This window comes from Spermophilus citellus (assembly GCF_964194105.1).
Source record: "Spermophilus citellus genome assembly, chromosome: 4".
Classification (NCBI taxonomy): Eukaryota; Metazoa; Chordata; class Mammalia; order Rodentia; family Sciuridae; genus Spermophilus; species Spermophilus citellus.
This window is the reverse complement of record NC_138185.1, coordinates 108465994-108484184: the sequence shown is the minus strand read 5'-3', so window position 1 is coordinate 108484184 and position 18191 is coordinate 108465994. Positions and strand designations below refer to the sequence as shown.

Here is an 18191-nt window from a genome sequence, read left to right as displayed (position 1 = left end):
ACCTAGGACCTTGGAGTCTTGGCAGTCGGGAAGGATCTGAGTCAGGGTCTACACTTCCCCCAGCTCTGCCTCCCCCTGCAGTAGCAAAGATGCAGACTTAATGACCCACCTGCAGGTACACACCTGTGTTGGGCCTTATATACTCCCATGCACACCTCTGGGCACAGAGCTCGACCCAATGGGCTTGAGAGTGAAGGTTTGTACACACGCCCATGTGTGTTCCAAACCCCTGCACAGCTGGGCTTCTAAGACTCCAGGATTTCCCATTAACCTCACCCAACCCCGACCCTGTCCCCTAGAAAAAGGCAGCATTTGCTGGAATTTTTTTATTTAAATAAAATATACAACACGGTGCATTTACCGTTTTCTGTTTTAAAAGTGGAAGATTTGAAAATTGCTTGTGGGGATTAGGGATGGGAGGGCCCACTGATGACCTGGCCTCTCGAAAGTCTCCCCAGAGAGGCCAGCTGGGTCAGAGTTTATAAAATGGTGGTGTGAGTCAAGAAGAGGGTGGCTAGGCCAGGCCCGGCCTCAAGGGGCTCCTCACCCCATGTGCCCTGGACCCTCCCACTCCACTCCTGCCCCTTCCAGGCCTGCTGCCTCCTCTGAGCTGCCTTCCTTGGGGGAGCACGAAGGTGGGGGGCTTGTAGAACTCAGGTTGAAGCTTAGATCCTATCAGTTCTAAGAACTCTCTGGGTCCTAAGAGGCCTTTCCAGCTCTGTGGAAACTCGGGCCAACGGTTGCTAGTCTTCACCTAGGATCCCAGGACCTTGGCCCCTTCTCTCCTGGAATATTGCCTCCAGTTCCCTGACACCATCTACAGGCCACTAACTCAGCCTGTCTATTGTCCCAGAACAGCACAGGGCAACCTGATCTTGCCTACCCTCTGGCTTGGAGCATGGAGAGCTCTGCGTGGACAAGCAGTCCTCATGCAGGTCTTATGGCCACACCTGCCTCTGCCCTTGGCTCTGCCAGTGTCCTATTGGAGAGGACAGTTGAACCTTGGGGTACCTCAGCCGCTTTCACTTTGTGCCCGTCCCCCCTGAACCTGCTTGTGGCCTCTAGTTGCCTTCAGAGCCAAGTACAACTCAGCCTCGTGGCCTGCCATCCAAGGCCCTGCCTCTGCCCTGCAGCCCGTGAGTCTCCTCCCGAAGCCCAGCTCCACATCTGCCTTGGTAATCGCCCCCCAAGTGCTCTGGCCCACACCTGCCACTCCATGCCCCCTGCCTTCCTCCCTCTCTCCAATTCCTCCTACATCTCAAGGCCTGGCCCAAGCTACCACTGTCCACACATCTCCCTTGGCCACCTCCTGAGTCCTGAGATTTTTTAAGACTTGGAGTCCTCAAGCAAAGCTCCTGGGTTCTCACCACAGCTCGCTGGAGTAATGGGCTGGGCACATGAGGAGGGGGCAGAAGAAACGTGATTTATTGAGCACCTACTATGCTGTATGCCAGGCACCGGGCTGGGCATTTCACATATATTCTTTTTCTTATCTGGTTCTCATAGATCCTTGTGAGGCAGTACCATAATCATTCTCATTTTACAAATGAGGTAACAGATTCAGAAAGGTCAGATAATTTGCCCAAGGTCCCAAAGCTAAGTGGCAGGGCTAGTATTAGAACCTAAGCCTGATTGTGGCCAGACTCTGGTGTCTTCCCTGTGCACCAGGCTTGGGGCCATCTAATTCAGCCCCTCGCCACACACTTTTCTGATAGGCTCTGGCCTTGGGTGGGCACAGACCTACATCTCATTAGTCCCAGCCCAGCTGCTCCTGCTTACATGATTCTGGAAAAATTACCAAGAACTCATTTTCCTCATCTGTGAAATGGGGAGAATCAAAGTACCTACCTCACGGTCTTTGTGAGACTGAAGGAGTTAATGTGTGTAAAGTGCAAAACCAGTGCTTGGCACAGAGCAGACTCAATAAACAGAAGCTCCCTCACCTCCCTTGTTTAGCTGGGAACACTGAGGGCCACGGAGGTGACGGTGTGCTTGAGGCCCTGGGAAGGGCGAGGTTCAGCCCCAAGTCTTCTGCTTCCCAGTGGTGAGAGGTCAGGCTAGGACTGGATTTGGGCCCAGAGATGGGGAAAGAAGGGTCTGCTGCGAGGTCCTGGGGGTCCTCTTCCCTGAGGACTGGAGAGAGTACATCCCCAGACCCTGCGGTGCCCAGCCTGCGGGCCACGGCGGATTGCTGGATGTAAGGTGACCTGGGTGTCCTGGCAACATAGGGTTAAACTAGATTGCACACATGTGTGCACACATGTGAGTGGCTATCTACATGGCTCTACAGAGCGCTACATAGCTATACATATACACATCTTACATACATATACATATACATATTCATATACATATCTTGCTACGATAACAGTAGAAAAAAATGCAAGGCCCTTGGGGCCCCGGCCCCGATTTGTCCCAAGGACTCAAGTGTCTGAGCCTCCCCAGGAACACACCCAAGGACAGCCTCTTCCTGGGGGAATATGACGACCCCCAACAGAGTGGGGCTCCAAGTTCACAGCCAAGGGGCTGATGGTAGCTCTTGTTCTAAAATGAGTACAATGACAGGTCTGCTCTAGGAACCCCAGACATGGGTCACCCCCATCCCTGTCCCACCCCAGAGAACCCACCTGCCTTCCTCTGGCTTTTGCCTTTGGGCCTTGCCTGCTCCCCTCCGGCTCCCTCCCCGTCCCTCCCTCATTCCCTCTAGTGCTGAGTATTAAAATAGTCTATAAAAGCAAGTGACCAAAAATCTATAGCTCTAAGAATACCTGGTTATTTTCTGCTGTCTTTTGTTTTTCTGGGTTGTGTGTGTGGGATTTTTTTAAATGATAATTATTATTGTTATTGGTATATCTCCTAATCACAGTTAAACCTGAAGGAAGAAAAGAAGGGAGAAAAAAGGAGAGGGAGGGAGGGGCCCGGCTCATAGATTAGACGGCAGTTTGGAGCGCACAGGCTCAGACCTGGCCCCAGGTTCCCTCTGGGGTGCAGCAGTCAGAGGGGGGCCCCCAGAAGAGGTGGCTCTTGCCCCAAACAATGAAAGAGGGGGTGGCAAAGAACCTGAGGATGTCTTCCGAGGCAGAGTGACATGCTGGCCAGGGACGGCACCATGTGGCCTCCCAGGAGGACCAAGGCCTCCACTGCTTCCGCTTCCCCCGCTGCTGCCCCCGGCCCTGGGGAAGAGCGGGAAGGCAGCCACAGACTCCCCTGAGGAGTGCGGGGACGCTCTGCGGAGAGTCTGTGCCCCATCCTGGGGGAGGGCTGGCTGAGAGGCTGAGATAAGCTTGAGGTCCTGGGTGAGGCGGCCTGGGGTGAGGGGTGGCGTGCCCCTGCGCTGAGGAACCTGGGGTGGTGGGGGACTGGAGGCGGGTGGCAGCAGCAAGGAACCATGGGAGCCAGAGGCCCGGGGTGGGGCACTTGGGAAAGTTCTTGGGGGGCCTGGGCTCTGGCCAGGGGGGCTGAGACCTCCTTGGGGGGTAAAAGCTACAGGGGAAGCCCCTCCAGAGGCCCCTGCCATGAAGGATGGCCTCTCGGGCTGCCGTGGGGGTGTCTCTGGTGTACTTGGTGGGCCAGTGGCCAGACCTGGGGACAAATCCCCGGGAGGCTGGCCCAGCTGCCCAGGGCTAGATGACGGGGACCTGGATGAGGGTGGAGGAGGCAGGAAGTGCTCCAGGAGTCCCAGGCCTCCCCGGGCCCCCGGCAGTGGGGGTGGTGGCTGGGCAGCCTGTGGGGAGCGGGCCCCTGACTGCAGTGGGGTGAGCAGCGGGGAGTCGGACGAAGACAGGGAGCCACCCAGAGCCTTGTGGAAGTGACCAAACCCGGCTGTGGTGGAGGCGACTGCAGCAGTGGACGGTGTGGGGGCTGGTGGGGAGCCACAGGCCCCTGGCGGTGGGGACGAGCTGGACGAGGGCAGGAGAGGGCTCAGTCCAGCGGGTGCAGAGAATCCAGCCAGCTGTTGGATGTGGAAGGAAGATGAAGATGGTGTGTCCACCTGGGATGGGCTGCTGGCAGGTGAGGCGGAGCCCAGAGCAGAAGGGATCAGGGACTGCAGGCGCTTCAGGTGCCTTGGCGTCTGCCCAGCCCCGAGGTTGCCCAGCCCGGGTCCTGGGGGAGGACGGAAGATGGCAGCAGGCAGGCGAGGGTGGTGGGTGAGAGCTATGGCCACAGACGTGGTGGCAGCGGCAGCCTGCAGTGGTGCCTGGATCAGCGGGGTCCAGATGACAGGAGTGGGGGTTGGGGTGGCAGAGGCGCCGGCCTGGACACGATGCGCACAGTGGGCCATTTCACGGTCATGTTGCACGATCTGCTGGATGATCTCATTCTCCTGGTAGTTGAAGACGCCGGAGTTGAGGTCATGCTGGACCTTGTGCAGGAGGATGGAGTTCTTCTTGCCTAGGGCATAGTGCAAGAGCAAGCGCTCAGGCAGAGCAGAAAGGTGGCAAGGTTGCAGGAGGGAACCTGCCCTCCCACCCTCCTGCCCTCCCTCCCTCCTGCCTGTCCCCTCACCTATACGGTCCAAGCGGTCCAACGCCACAGTCTCGAAAGCCCTCCGCATCATGGGGTACTCCTCCAGCACTTCATTGAAGTTGTCCACACTCAGTGAGTAGAGGCGGCAGTAGGTGTCGGCCCTCACACTGGCTGTGCGCCGGCCCCGGGTCAGCAAGCAGATCTCTGCCAGGATATCAGAAATCAGGGTGGGGTGTGCACAGCCTCCCAGGCCATGGTGGGGGTGGGGGCTTCCCTGCTCTGACTTTGGTCCCCCACTGCTTGGTGCAGAAGCTTCACAGGCTCACAAGACCCACCCCCCCCCCCGCCCCAGGCTGTGATCATACTGGATAACAGTCCCTCCACCAAATGGATGTGGGATTGTTTACCATCTCTGGGACCATCCCCTGCAAGGGCTGATCATCTGTGTCATCCCACAATCCCTAGGCTGAAACCCTAAACTCAATGTGATGGTATCTGGAGGCAGGGCTTTGGAAGTGACCAGGTCATGAGAGAGGAGTCCTCATAAATGGTACTCTCCAGAGAGAGAGAGAGAGAGAGAGAGAGAGAGCACACTCTTTCCACCCTGTGAGGAAGTAGAAATGGCAGCAGTCTGCAACCAGGAAGAGGCCCCTTACCAGAACCTGACCATGCTAGCACCCTGGCCTCACACTCCAGCTTCTGGAGCTGTGAGGAATAAATTTCCATTCTTCTTAAGTCACCAGGTTGTAGTGCTTTGTCAGCCCAAATGGACTAAGACACCTCTATACTGGGTTCAAAGACACCCACCTCCAGGCTGAGGCCATGACAGTGCCTCTGTCCTCCAGAGTCTCTCCAGCCTATTCCCTAGTGGCCCCTGCTACCCCAGACCCCCGTGGACACCTCACCTCCAAAATAGGAGCCATCAGCCAGCTTGGTCTCCTTGTTGCCCTTGGTGAGCACACTGACCACGCCATGCTGGATGAAGTACATCTTCTTGCCAATGGTGCCCTCACGGATGATGTAGTCCCCTGGCTGGAAGACCTCAAAGCGGAGCTTGGTCAGCATGGAGGTCACAAAGTTGGGGTCTGCATTGGCAAACAGTGGCATGGAGGCTACCAGTTTCCGGCAGTTAAAGTTGATGATCTCCTGCACAGATTGGGACGGGAGAAGGAGGTGAGGGGCGATGCCTGCCAGTAAGGCAGGGCTCCCCCCACTGCCCAGGCCACCTGCAGGCTCACCTCCCGCAGTGGCTCACTCAGCTCGCCCAGGATGCTCTCCTCATCGAACATCTTGCCTTGGTAGCGGTGCTCATAGTAGTCATGGATGCGCTGCCGGGTGTCGGGCGGGAGCTTGTGGAAGGACATGTACTGCTCCACCTGCTTATACTGAGGATGGGGGAAAGAGATGGGTGTCACCTCCGGGCACCCCCAGCTGATGACCAGAGCCGGGCTCTAATCCTGGGGGCTTTTCTGGCCAACCCTGGTTCCTTGAGATTAAATGTCCTTGGTGTGGGTATGACTATGCTTGTGCCCAAAACAATGGCCCTGACTCCAACTCTTGGAGTGCATGGGGCATGGGGGAAGGGGCTCCCTTGGTGTCTGTTCTTGTGTTCCATACTATAGAGATGTGGAGAAGGGGTGGGGGGAACAGGGACTGTCCAACGTCCAGTTAGAGGATACCAACTGCCCAGAAGGGTAATCAAGTTTCTTCTGAATGTCTGTCATTTCTACAGTACAAACAAGACACTGACTCTGGAAGAGGAGGAGCTGTCTCCTGCAAGTAGTGACAAATGGGCACAGTCATCAGGACAGGACTGCAGCAGGTCAGAAGGGCTAGAGGCAGAGGCAAGGAGGCCTGGCCCTTTTTAGGGTATGTCTGTAATGGTGGCCTCAGTAGCTCCAGCCCAAGGGAAACACAAGGTGGAGCAGGACCTTCAAACAGAAGTTCAAGTGCAAGAGCTTTGTGAACCTAAGTCCCTGGGGCTTGAACCAAATAAGGAATGATCCTGCCCCTCCTGGCAGTGCCAGGTGAACCTTGCTCCAACTGCCCCTGCATTTTGGGTGGAGGGTGGAGTCCTCAAGAGTAGAAGACAGGAGGTATTGATTAGGCACTAACACAGATTTTTCCCACCTGGGAAGGAAGGTTAGTCCCAATAGCCCCAGGAACAATCAGAAAAGGGGAGCCAGTTCTCAAATATTAGTGTTCCACAGAGATATCAATGGGCAACTGAAGACCAAGGGGTGATGTTCTCCAAGCTCTTCCAGTCGACCTGCCCTAAGTTGTCTCTCTAAGTTGTGCAAAGCCCCAGTGGGGGAGTGACTTCCTGGCTGGCTGTGGGGGCACAGGCAGCTGGCACTTTTGGAGCTGTGTTGTAGAGACTCCCCCTACAGTGAACAGAGAGGAGGGAACAGTGGGCAGGAACCCAAAGGTTGGTGAAGTGATCTAGGGGGATAGTGGGTAGGGAAGACATTTAAGAGAGATTCATGGGTGAATCAGAAAAACTCAGAGAGCTATTAGCCTAGGAAAAAGTCTCAAATGGGAAGTTACAATGCAGCTTGACACTGGCCCTATTTATAAACCCTGATGCATTTTCTAAATCAATCCCTGATTCTGGTCCCAGAAAGAACTTCCAAACTCATCTCAGACTGAGTTCTGACCCTAACCACACACCAAGCCTGACGTTGTCACATACTGAGCCCAACCCTGGTCACAGGCTAGGCCCTGATGGTGGCCTCAGATTAATCCTTAACTGGACCTGGGTTAAGCCCTGACCTTTATCACCTGATTCCTGTTGTACCTCCCCTCCCTAGCCCACGAATTCCCAACCCAGAACCCTCTGTTCTAACCAGACCAATTTCTTTACCATCCTGCCACTCACCTTTGCTCATGCGCACCCTGACAACTGACCTAGAATTCTCTTCCACCTTCTTCTGCCTCCCTGGAGTGAGCTCTCCTACCCACCCCAGCTCTGCAGGCTCTCCCAAGCTCTCCTCTTAGTGTCACAGGACCTGGGCCTCCACATCTGAATGGCTGCCATCTGACCGTCACCCCACCAGGAGACAGCAGTCAGAGGAACAATACAATCAGACTGATATATTTTTAAAATACCGTGTGATGGGTAGAACAGAGGGCAGAGAGGAGCCTGCTTAGCTAATGAATATTGAATGGCCTGCTCTGTGCTCTGTGCGAATGCGGTGCTGCGGGCTTGACTTGCATTACTCCTCACAAACCCTAGGACAGCACTCCACATACTCTCCCATCATACAGTCGGAATCCACCAATCCGGTGATAAAGGTCAGGGCTTAACCTGATGAGAGGGAACCTGCCCGTGCTCCCAGAACTCATCAATGAAGAAGCTAGGGGAGACCCAAGGCAACCCGACTCCAGGCCACAGCTCAGCTGCTGTGGTTGAAGCTGCTGTGGTGACCTGGGGAGAGGCAGAAGCTGGCAGTGAGGGTGGACAGAGGCCGGCTGGGAGGAAGAGAAGGGAGACACAGCTTTGAGGTGGGTGTTAGTGACAGAGATGGCAAGCATGGCTCCTGGTTTCTGGCTGGGCATCTGTGCTCCTCGTGTCCATTAATAGAGAACACATATGGGAAGAGTGGCCGCTGGGAGTGAAGGGGGCCGGGGAGGTTGTTCTGATTTTGGATGTGATGAGGTCGAGGTATCCAGGGAGGCATCCAATGAACACTTCAGGGCTGACAATGAGGTGGAGCTGATTATATAACTGGGCCCCACTGATGGACACAGAGCACGCGGGGGTGGGGGTGCTCGAACGGGAACACCTAGGAACTGAGGCAGAGAATCAAAGAGCTTAGGGCCCAGCCACCATGTGACGGCTGAGAAGAGAAGCCAGCAAAGGCGAGCAAGTAGGACTGGTCAGAGAGGTAGGAGGAAGCCAAGAGCGCGCAGTCATGGAAACCAAGCAAGGCCAAGAAGGAGCAGGAGTCTGCAAATACCAGGAGGCCAAGCAAGATGAGGCCCCAAAAGACCCACTGGATTCAACAACACCCAGAGCGCTGATGCCTCAGTGCAGAGAGACAGGCCCCCAGCTACGGGACAGGGAAGGCATGGAAGGTACAGATAGTGAGACATTTATAAGTTTAAATCCAGGGAGGGAAGCAGTTCTCATTCAGGAGGTGACCCCTGCTCTGTCGCTCACACTAGACATTTGAGGGCTGGCTACATGTGCTCCCTCATACAAAGGACCAGTGGGCAGGTCCTCCTGAGAGAGCCCTGGGTGGACGTGGCTCTCCAACCTACCTTCTCCTGGTACTGGCGCCGGGAGGAGTCCAGGGACTGGATGAGAGCAGTGGCATGGCCGATGAACATGGCGTAGCAGGTGGCACCCACAATCATGCTGAGCATGGTGAGCCAGACGTCAGACATGCCCATGGGCGCCTGCCGTCCATATCCAATGCACAGCATGTGGCTCATGGCCTTGAAGAGGGCATATGAGTACTGCTTCCCCCACGAGTTGTTCTGTGGACAGACACAAATGGGCGTGGACCAGTGAGGGGGAAGGCCCATCTCAGGGGCACCTAGGACATTCCCTGCTGCCTTGTCTCCCTCTACCTAACTCCTCCCCAATGGCTGAGCCCCAGGTTCCCATCTTGCTGACAGACGAAGGCTTTAGGTGAGTGGCAGAGAGGCCAGGACTATGGTGTCAGTGGATCCTCCGTTTAGGCTATCCTCTTCCAGTGGAGGGCAGGGGTCAGACTGGAAGACCCATCAAAGGGCTGGGAGCTGGCCTAGCCTTGGTCTGACCTCAGCCCTGAGGGTTGCCCTGGAGCCTCCTGGTTGAGTAGCAACAGGCTCCAGGCTGAGCCACCCTGCTGTCCTTCCCTTGCTGAAATAACTCCATCCCCCACCTCTAATCAGCTGTCAAGTGAAGCCCATTTCCCCACTGACCTCAATTATAAAACCAATATGCTTTCCCTGGGGGGATGGCTGTAGCAGACTGTCCTCCTTTTGGGTGAGCAAAAATTAAAGCTGCCAAGTTAACTGGCTTCCTACAGAATACCGGCCAGTACCCACAGGGCAGCGGCCACCAGTTCTCTTCCCAATGCCCCAAAAGGTGACTCTCTGGAACACGGTGTGTGGGGCAGGAGAAGGGAGGCAGGGAGCAAGGCTCCTGGCTATTTTTTTTTAAGTCATTGATGGACCTTTATTTTATTTATCTTTAGTGGTGCTAAGGATCGAACCCAGTGCCTCACACATGATAGGCAAGCGCTCTGCCACTGAGCTGCAGCCCCAACCCTCCTGGCTATTTTTGTCTCCAAAGCCAGTCAGTTTCTCAGGGAAGGCTCAGTGGGGGAACACTGGGCTCTGAAGGACCATCACAAATTTAGTGCGTGTGTGGGCTTGTCATCTCCACACAGAGGAACCTGCCCCAAACAAGGGGGCTGCCAGAACCCCAGCCATAGCCCTCTCGCAGTGCCTCTCTCACAAGGTGGAGATGTTAGTAACAACGCAGAAACCCACCCAGGACACAACTCACAGAGCTCTAAGCACTTCTGCAGGCACCAGGATGTCCCCAGTCCCTGAAAGAAGTAAAGCATAGAGCCACAGAGCCTCCATGTTCCAGTCATGCAGACCATCCTAGGTGGAGCCAGGCTCGTTCCTGGGGCCTGGGGGCTCAATCCAGATGAGGGCAGGATGGACAGGGTTGGTCCCCAGAGGTGGAAGGGTGTCCTGTGTCCTGTGTCATCCCCCCCACCTGCCTTGGGGAACAAGGGCAGCCCCTAGGTGCTCTAGTCTGGGCTTCTGGCTGGCCTTCACTGCTGAGCCTCTGGGGACCAGGAAATTCAACCCATATGGCCAATTCATTTACACTTAGCTCATCAAAAAGCTGTTTTGTAAAGGCCTATTTGATGCTGAAAGATGCCTCAGGGTCTCTTTCACCTCTTTCAAAGCCAGTTTTTCCTCCACTGGTGCCCTGGGGATCTGCTTTCAGGCCAAACCAAACAATCTGGGAGGGAGTATAGGAAAGCAGGAGCTCAACAGAGCCAGAGAAGGGCTCACAGGTACCGTCCCCGCCCTGCAGGAGCCCTTCCCATGCACAGCAGGGCTGGGGGACTCTCCCCTAGGGCTTCCAAGGCCCCAAGTCCAACTTCTCTCACCCACCCACAAGGCTAGAGGAGGGGGCAGGCTCTGTCCTCTCTGTCCTCTGTGCTCAAGATGCCACCCATGTATCCACTGGGGAACGGTGACAGCCCAGCTCTGCCCCTGGAGCAGAAAGTCACACTGTACAATCTGGTGGTACATGTGTGACACAGTAGTGCCCTTGCAGGCTTCTGTTTTCCCGGGCTCAGCTTCTAGGGGCCAGAAGTAAGAGGGTGGGAACCCTCAGCCCAGCTTTGTCACACTGATAGAACAGGAGGTCACCTAGGTTTAGTCTCCTTGGGTAAAATTAGGCCAAATATCAGAGCTCCCCGCAACAGGTGAGGCTGTAAGAAGGTGGTGGTAACAGCCCTCAGCCAAGAGCCCTGGGAGCAGATTCCTGGACTGAGCAAAGCTCGGCCTGGAATGAATATGGACATGTGCCCTTCGGGCAGTCACGTGCCGGGATTCAGGAGTTCTGAGCTATCAATCCTCTCTACCGTTTGGACCTCTAGAGAAGGAACCCCCAGCCCAGAGCGAGGGCCTTCTGGGTGCACTCACCACCATGTGGTTGATGGACACCCAGCAGTCGTCGGGAAAGTCCTGCAGCATGGGCACCAGGAACTGCAGACAGCCATCCCAATGGCAGAGCAGGAGCATCATGCCGATGAGGTTCACAATGCGCACCACGGCGCTGGCCAGGTCGTAGGTCATGTGGAAGATCTGCCAGCAGAGGTGGAGATGTTGGCAGAGTTAGGTGAGAGGACAGGAGGAGTGGTGACCCCCTCCTGGCCAGATCCTGAGCAACTGTAGGCACTATCTCCACTTTCAACGCAGAGCACCTGCTCAGCAGGAGATCAGGCTGGGGCCGGGGAGGGAGGGCACTAGAAGACGCAGGCTGCAGGTGTGGGTCTTAGAGGGATGCTCTGGGCATCCATGCAGATACGGGCACCTCCCACAGGAGGTGCAGCCATCCAAGACATGTGGGAAAAGGCTCCCTAGAGCCCCTTGCAGCCCACCTTTTCAGCTTGGCTAGGGCATTGATACACCAGAGTTCTCTGGCCTGTCATCCTGAGGGTTCCTTAGGGACCATGGTCTGGAATCAAGCTCAGGGCATGATGTTTTCCTAAATCTGTCATTGAACTCTCAGAACCCACCCAGGAGCAGTGGGCTCTGCCAAAGCCAGCCATGGAACTGTAGATAGAGCTGCACAGGCCCACAGATTCCATGTTCAGACAGATGATCCTAGTCCCAGTTCTGACACAACTCCTAGCTGCATGACCTTGAGAGTGTCCCCAAACCTCTCTGATCATATTTTGTCATTTGCAAAATGATGATAAAATCCTTAACTGAGTGAGTTGTCAAAATAATTAAATTATACATATAAAGTACTTAGTACTGAGTAGTACTGAGTATAGAAGTATTCAATAAATTATAAGTCATTATGAACTGATAAGTTGTTATTAATAATTAATCTTTATGATTAGTTAATATGTATTAGCAATATGCGTTCCTTTATACTTCAGTGAAGAAGTATGAGAAGCACGCTCATAAGCCCAGCCCACTGCACCTGCCCTTTTCCACTGGTAGTACCGAGTGGGAGGCTGTAGTGTGGCAGGGTAGGATCCAAGTGGGGATTCATCCCTGACTCACCTTCATCCTCCCAAATCTGCCACACTAGTATATGATAGGGACTCATGCATGGCAGGAGTCGTGGGGACAGGGTAGTCAGGGGATGGAGAGGTGAAGGGACATCTTGAGGAAGGTCTGTGGAAGTTCTAGCCTTGCTTCTGGCCTGGGAGACTTTATGGGGGTGCCTCCAGCCATCCAGTTCTGGTCCCTCCATTACTGTTCCCAGGCAGAGACACCCCTCTTAGACAGAGGCATTAGGTCAAAATTATGGGACTATCGAATGTCACAGAGACTTAGTTGAAATCCATTTCAGAAGGGGAAACTGAGGCCCAAAGAGACAGAACCTAAATATTTCAACTCTCGGTTGAGAGCCAATGACACGGGCTGCAGAGACAGTGATCAGCAGGGGGCAGGACAGCAACCTCTTGGACTCACTGGACTGAGTACCTAGCTCCTGAGCTATATGCCTAGCTCCATAGATATATGCCTACCCCTGATACTGGAGTGTCTAGACAAGGGGACAAATTGTTCTACAAACTACAAGCTTATGTATTTCAAGTTGTAAATCAGGCTGAAAAACTGTGAAAGGAAACATTCTGTGGTCCTACCTTGACAGAATACACCATCATAACACCCTGGAGGGCCCAGCTCTAAACTAGAACTTCAGAAAACCACACCAGAACATGGGCCACCTCTCTTCTCTGACTCTGTTCCACAGCGAGGAACCTCAGGCCACAACCAAGCTCCATCCATGCCACCACTACCAACAGCTTCCTGTGAAGGGTCAGGGGAGTATACATGAGCAGGGACCTGAGTAGGGGCCTACACAGGCCCAGGAAGCAGACTTCTGGCTGTTTGGGTCAGGAATGCTAGGTCCAGGTACCCCAGTCTGATCTAGAAAGAGTTTCAGAGAGCCCCCAGACTATGAGCCCAACAGGGCCCTTCTTCCCTGGGTCTCAGGGCAGTACCCTCGGAGGGACCCAAACATCTACTCCACAATCTGCAAAAGGTCAGCCTGTGTCAGTACCCAATAACTCTCCCTCCCTGTGGGGGGCAGGGAAGAAAGTGCCCCTGCTCACCCAGAGCCCAGAGTGTTGTTGGGGAAGTCAGTCACACCCAGAAGAGCAACATGAGAAGGAGTGGGTAGGAACCCAGCATGAGAGACAGATACGCAGGGTGCAGTGGGCTATGCAGCAGACTGGCCAGGCTCTCAGCAACCCGCTTCCAGGTGTTGCTGTCCTGCACAGCTGCCCACAGATCCTGCAGCCACAGACACAGACATAGCTGAGGATTTCCCTGGCTGTGGAGGGTATCAGTCTGGGGCATCTCTATGCAAACCCTGTAGGGAGTCTCACTGGATAAGGGGATCCCCAGGATGCTGCTGTTCTGCCTCCACCTCAAGGAATGATGATCTTACCTGAGGCCTTCCTGTTGTTCTCTCTCCAATCCCTGAGATATCCCACTTCCTTGTTTCCGTTATGCCCGACACACAGGTAGACAAGAGTGACAGATGGGCTCATCTGCCAGCTGTCTCCCTGTCTATCTCCATATGGATCCATCCCAAACTGTTCCTCCCAGCTCACAACTGGCATCACTCTTCATGTAGCTGAGCAACAAAAACCCAACAGCCAGCCTGATTCCTCCCATTCTCTCACCCCAGCCCCACACCCAATCCAGAACCAATCTAGTTCCTTTAAGCCCCACTTCCCATGAAGACATCCTCAAATAATATACTTTACTGCAATCCCAGTAAGACCCTATTCCAAACACTCCAGATGACTACCCCAACCTCCCGATGAGGCTCCCTGAATCTCTAATCCATTCTCAACCAAGAAACAGAGCTCTTCGAGACCTTAATCAGATCTTGACACTCTTCCACTTCAAAACTTCCAGTGACTTCCCATTGCACCTCTGAGTACACTCTATCTGCTAACTGTGGCCTCAGCGTCCTGGCCCCTGACTATCTGCCCAACCCACATCCCACCCTCAGCCCATGGCCTTCCACCTTCAGCCACACTGGCCTTCCCTCAGGTTCTTGAATGGGCCAGCCTCGGGGCTCAGTACGGGGCTGGCTAGTCCATTGTCTTTCCTCCAGCTCCTCCTCCTCCTCCTGTCTTGACTGCTTCTCTGGAGAGGCCTTCCTGACCCCTCTATGTGAAGTAGCCAATGGCCCTCACCTCCCACCCTCATTATGACTTTTCGCCCTCATTTATTTCCTCCGTGGAAGTCTCACTATCTAAAGTGACATTTACTTACTGTCATACAGCTCCACAAGGCAAGGCTCTTTTCTGTATTTTTCACTTCTGCATTCCTCCATGCTTAGCACAGGGGGCATGAGAAACATCTGCTGATTGCCTGAATATATGTGTGTATGCTTCAATGAATGAAGGGAACATAGAGGAGCTACGGGAAGCCTCCGGCCATGTCTACAAAGTGCCCCAGCCTGTCACAGTCCATACATACTGCTCCTTTCTATAAATCGCTCTGGGTCCTAAGGCATCGGGGTTGGCATGTGTTCACGCAGGGCCCTCTTTCGCATCACTTACGTTTTTCTTTTCTTCGTAACTAACCTTCCAAGATCAAGTCTTTGTCTGATTTTGCCCTATTGTGATCTCAGCAATGAAAATGCCACAGAGCACGTGGCAGGGTCTCAGGAACTGAGAAGTGCTTAATGACGAAGGTGAAGGTGACAATGACAGGGATGGGGCTGGTGGTGAACAGGGCTCCTGCCAGTGTATACAGTGGAAATAAAAAAGGGCAGACTGGTGCGTCCCACACAGAGCATGTGGTGGTAGTGCCTGGTGAGAAGGAAGGAGGAGTCAGATGTGGGGTGGCTGTGGGGTGGGGGAGGGCACTGCAGCTGGTTCCCAGACATTGCAAAGCCAGCGTACCATCATGGTCAGAGTTGAGCCTCCTGGGAATCGTGGGTCGGGGGCACATCCATTCGGGCTAGGAGTACACTCACCCACCCCAGCACTCAACAGCACCCACAATTCGGTTGCTGAGAACAAGACAGGATGTTGCTGGGAGAAGCTGCCTGATACTCGTATGTCCCCACTATGGGCTAGGGCCACAGCCCATGTGCCACTCAGCTGCACTGTGCAAATATTTGCCTTGCTCTTTATTTTCATTAAAACCCCCTTTTATGATGTTGGTTTTGACTGTGGGGGTTGAGCACCTTCATTTCCAGGCTACCACAGGCCTTGCCAGGCAAGGTCCAGGCAGCTCACACTTTGCCCACCCGGCATGGCTCACTCTCACTCCTGCAGTTTGTCATCTGCAGTGCAGGACATAGCAACATGCCTTTCACCTTGGGCAAGTGTCTTTCCCCTCAGAGCCTCATTATCTGTGGAATGGGTCAGTAACTGTCAGTTCTCAGGGATGTCTTGGGGGCCAGGTGAAATAATGTCCCCGGGTGGTACACAGTGCTATTCTGCACAGTAGGTACTCTGTTAGTTATTTTCTTTCCCCCTCTTTCCCAGCCCTTCAAACAGAGTTGCTTTCTCAGTCCTGGGGGACCCCAGAAATCAGCATTCAGGTTGCCATGAGTTTCCATCAAGATCTCTTCTTGGGACCTGATTGAGTTCCCTCCCAGAGACTCATTTGCTCTTTAAGGAAAAGAACACACGTCTACCTGGGTCTCAGGAACAAGTGTTCCTGCATGGAGGGCAGCAATCCAAGCCTGAGAGGGTGACCAGGCAAGGGTATCCTGAGCACACCCTGTAGCACCTGGACTGAGAGTCACACTGGGTCCCTTCCTAGGGCCAGCAGAGTGGGCCAGCTCCGGCTCCCATGGCCACTCCTCTGTGTTATCCCCTACCACTCAAGTCAGAGAGATGGAGAACTCAAGGCCCTCAGAGGGAGGGACTTGTCAGAGGCCACACAGCTTACAGCCCTCTTTCTGCCGTTCTAGGTTGCTGAGGGAGAGAAGAGGCTTCTGGGATGGGTCACTGGAGTGCTGGGCCCTGCAGGGGAACATCTGAAGGGGGGAAACCAAGGTTTCTAACAATAGCTTGCATGCCTGTAACAAGCTCACACCTCAGAGGGAGGGAAGAGGCTGGCTGGGAGAGGCTTGGGAAGGAGGCTGCTGACCTAGATCGCCTAGGATGGAGGCAGAGGCTGCATCCCCTGTGAGGGTGGCTTGTACCTGCCCTGAACACTTCATCCTCCTGCCACCAACACTTGGGAAACCTCCTGGGCTGTAGAGCTGGGACTAGCTCAGGAAGACAGCTGAACCTGAGGGTCAGGAGCCTCACCACTCCACGGCTTCATCTTTGGAAAGCTTTCCCAGTCTGGGAGAAGCAGACTCCCCATGGCCCCCGCCCCTGGAGCTTCCTCCTTTAGGCCCCATCAGCCACAACCCTGTGCTCAGGATCTGCTAACACCATTTTTACCAAGAGAAATGGGAGCTGGGGACTAAGCCTCAGGGAGCCATAGCCTCAGACACCAGCACTTCCCTGACAGTTGGGGAAACTGAGACCCAAAGAAGGAAAGAGATTCACATAAGGACTTGAAGAGGAGATATATACTTAGTATATACTATATACTTCCCTCCCCAGCTCTCCTATAGACCCCAGGCCTCAAAGGGTCTTCATACTGCTGTTCCAGAACAAACTAAGGCTGGGAGAAGTCCTAGGGCTGAGATGGGTTGGAAAGGACCTGGAGACAGGATGCCGAGGCCAGCTGGGAAACCCCAATCCAATCCCAGGGGTTGAGTGGAGCCCTTGGCAGGGCTGTGTGCCTGGCAGAAACTAGCTCAAAGCAATTTCCTCCCCAGCTGGTAGGAGAGATAAGGACATATGTGGAGGGAGTGGAGAGTCATTTACCTGGCCTCCTGGGATCTCCCTTCCTGCCCCATGAGAAAGGATAGTGATGTATAGTTCAGAGACTTGACCTAAGGCCTCCTGGGCCTTCTACCTCCCCTAAGGAGAGGTGGGGACTGGAGCTTGCCAGATCAATTCTGGGGAGTCCAGAGGTTAGCCAGGCCAGAGGAACAATGGGGACAGTAACCCTGGGCCTGAGCCCCAGAATGTACAGCGCAGGGACAGTAAAGAAGAGCTTAGCTCTGTCCCAAGATTCACCTGGCCCGGCAGCCAGCAACTCTGCCAACTCCCACCAAATAGCATGGCCACTAGAACCCCAGCCCTAAGTGGGGAGCAAATCAGCCCCCAGAGTGCTGGAGTCTGGAGACCAAAACCAGTGCCAGAGAAGGGAGGGAGGCCAACACATCTCTGCTTTGATGACGGTCTAATTCCGAGTCCAAGACCAATAGAAGTTGAAGGGTTTCTCAGGTTCTGAGGGAGCCATTTCTACCTGGTACAGAAACCAGGAGATTAGCCTCTCAGGGCATCCTGCGAAATATGCCTCTAACCTTCCTTCACAGACACCGACCACTATAGGAATTGTCCCTTCTCAGTCCTGAGCTCAGACCCACATGGTAACATCTCTCTGGACCTAGATGTCCCACAGGTAACACAAATCAACCTGACACAAACTCTTCCCTGCTCTCCACCCCATCACCCACCACACTTTTCCCCTTTCTGATCTCAGTTGGGAGTCGTCCCTACTCCTCTAGTCTCCACTGTCCCACCCAGGACAGAGCACAGGTAGATGCTCAGCAAGGACCTGCTGGACTGAATGGAGTCCATCACCCATTGGGGATGTACCCAGCCATCAGAGAGAATATTAATGGAGTCAAAGTCATGGAATCAGAGAACAGAAGTCTTGGTCAAAAATACCACCCCTGGGGCAACTGACCCTTCTCATCTTCAATTTCCTCTCTGGAAAATAGGGGTGATAAGTTTTGCCCTGTCTACCTTTCCAGCTATGTGTGAGGAAACAATGAAATATTACCAAGACAACAGGGTAATATTTATTAAATGGCTCTTCTGCACCAGGATTCATGTGAAGGCCTCCACAGCCATCAGGAAATTCTCACACCCATTGTGCAGATAAAAAGAATGAAGCTCAGAGAGTCAAGGTGGCACCAA

At 54.2% G+C, this 18191-nt stretch overlaps 1 protein-coding gene across 1 annotated transcript in view; it reads right to left on the bottom strand.

Moving 5' to 3' along the window:
• Positions 1-421: 421 nt before the first annotated feature.
• The window catches only part of HCN4 (hyperpolarization activated cyclic nucleotide gated potassium channel 4), a 41974-nt gene continuing 24204 nt past the window's right edge, over positions 422-18191 (bottom strand). Inside the window, exons 3-8 of the mRNA XM_081291076.1 lie at positions 11131-11292; positions 8731-8949; positions 5706-5852; positions 5373-5613; positions 4507-4671; positions 422-4392 (exon numbers count right to left, since the gene is read on the bottom strand). Coding sequence (XP_081147202.1) covers positions 2924-4392; positions 4507-4671; positions 5373-5613; positions 5706-5852; positions 8731-8949; positions 11131-11292 — 2403 coding nt within the window. The 3' untranslated portion in view covers positions 422-2923. The remainder of the gene's footprint in view (positions 4393-4506; positions 4672-5372; positions 5614-5705; positions 5853-8730; positions 8950-11130; positions 11293-18191) is intronic.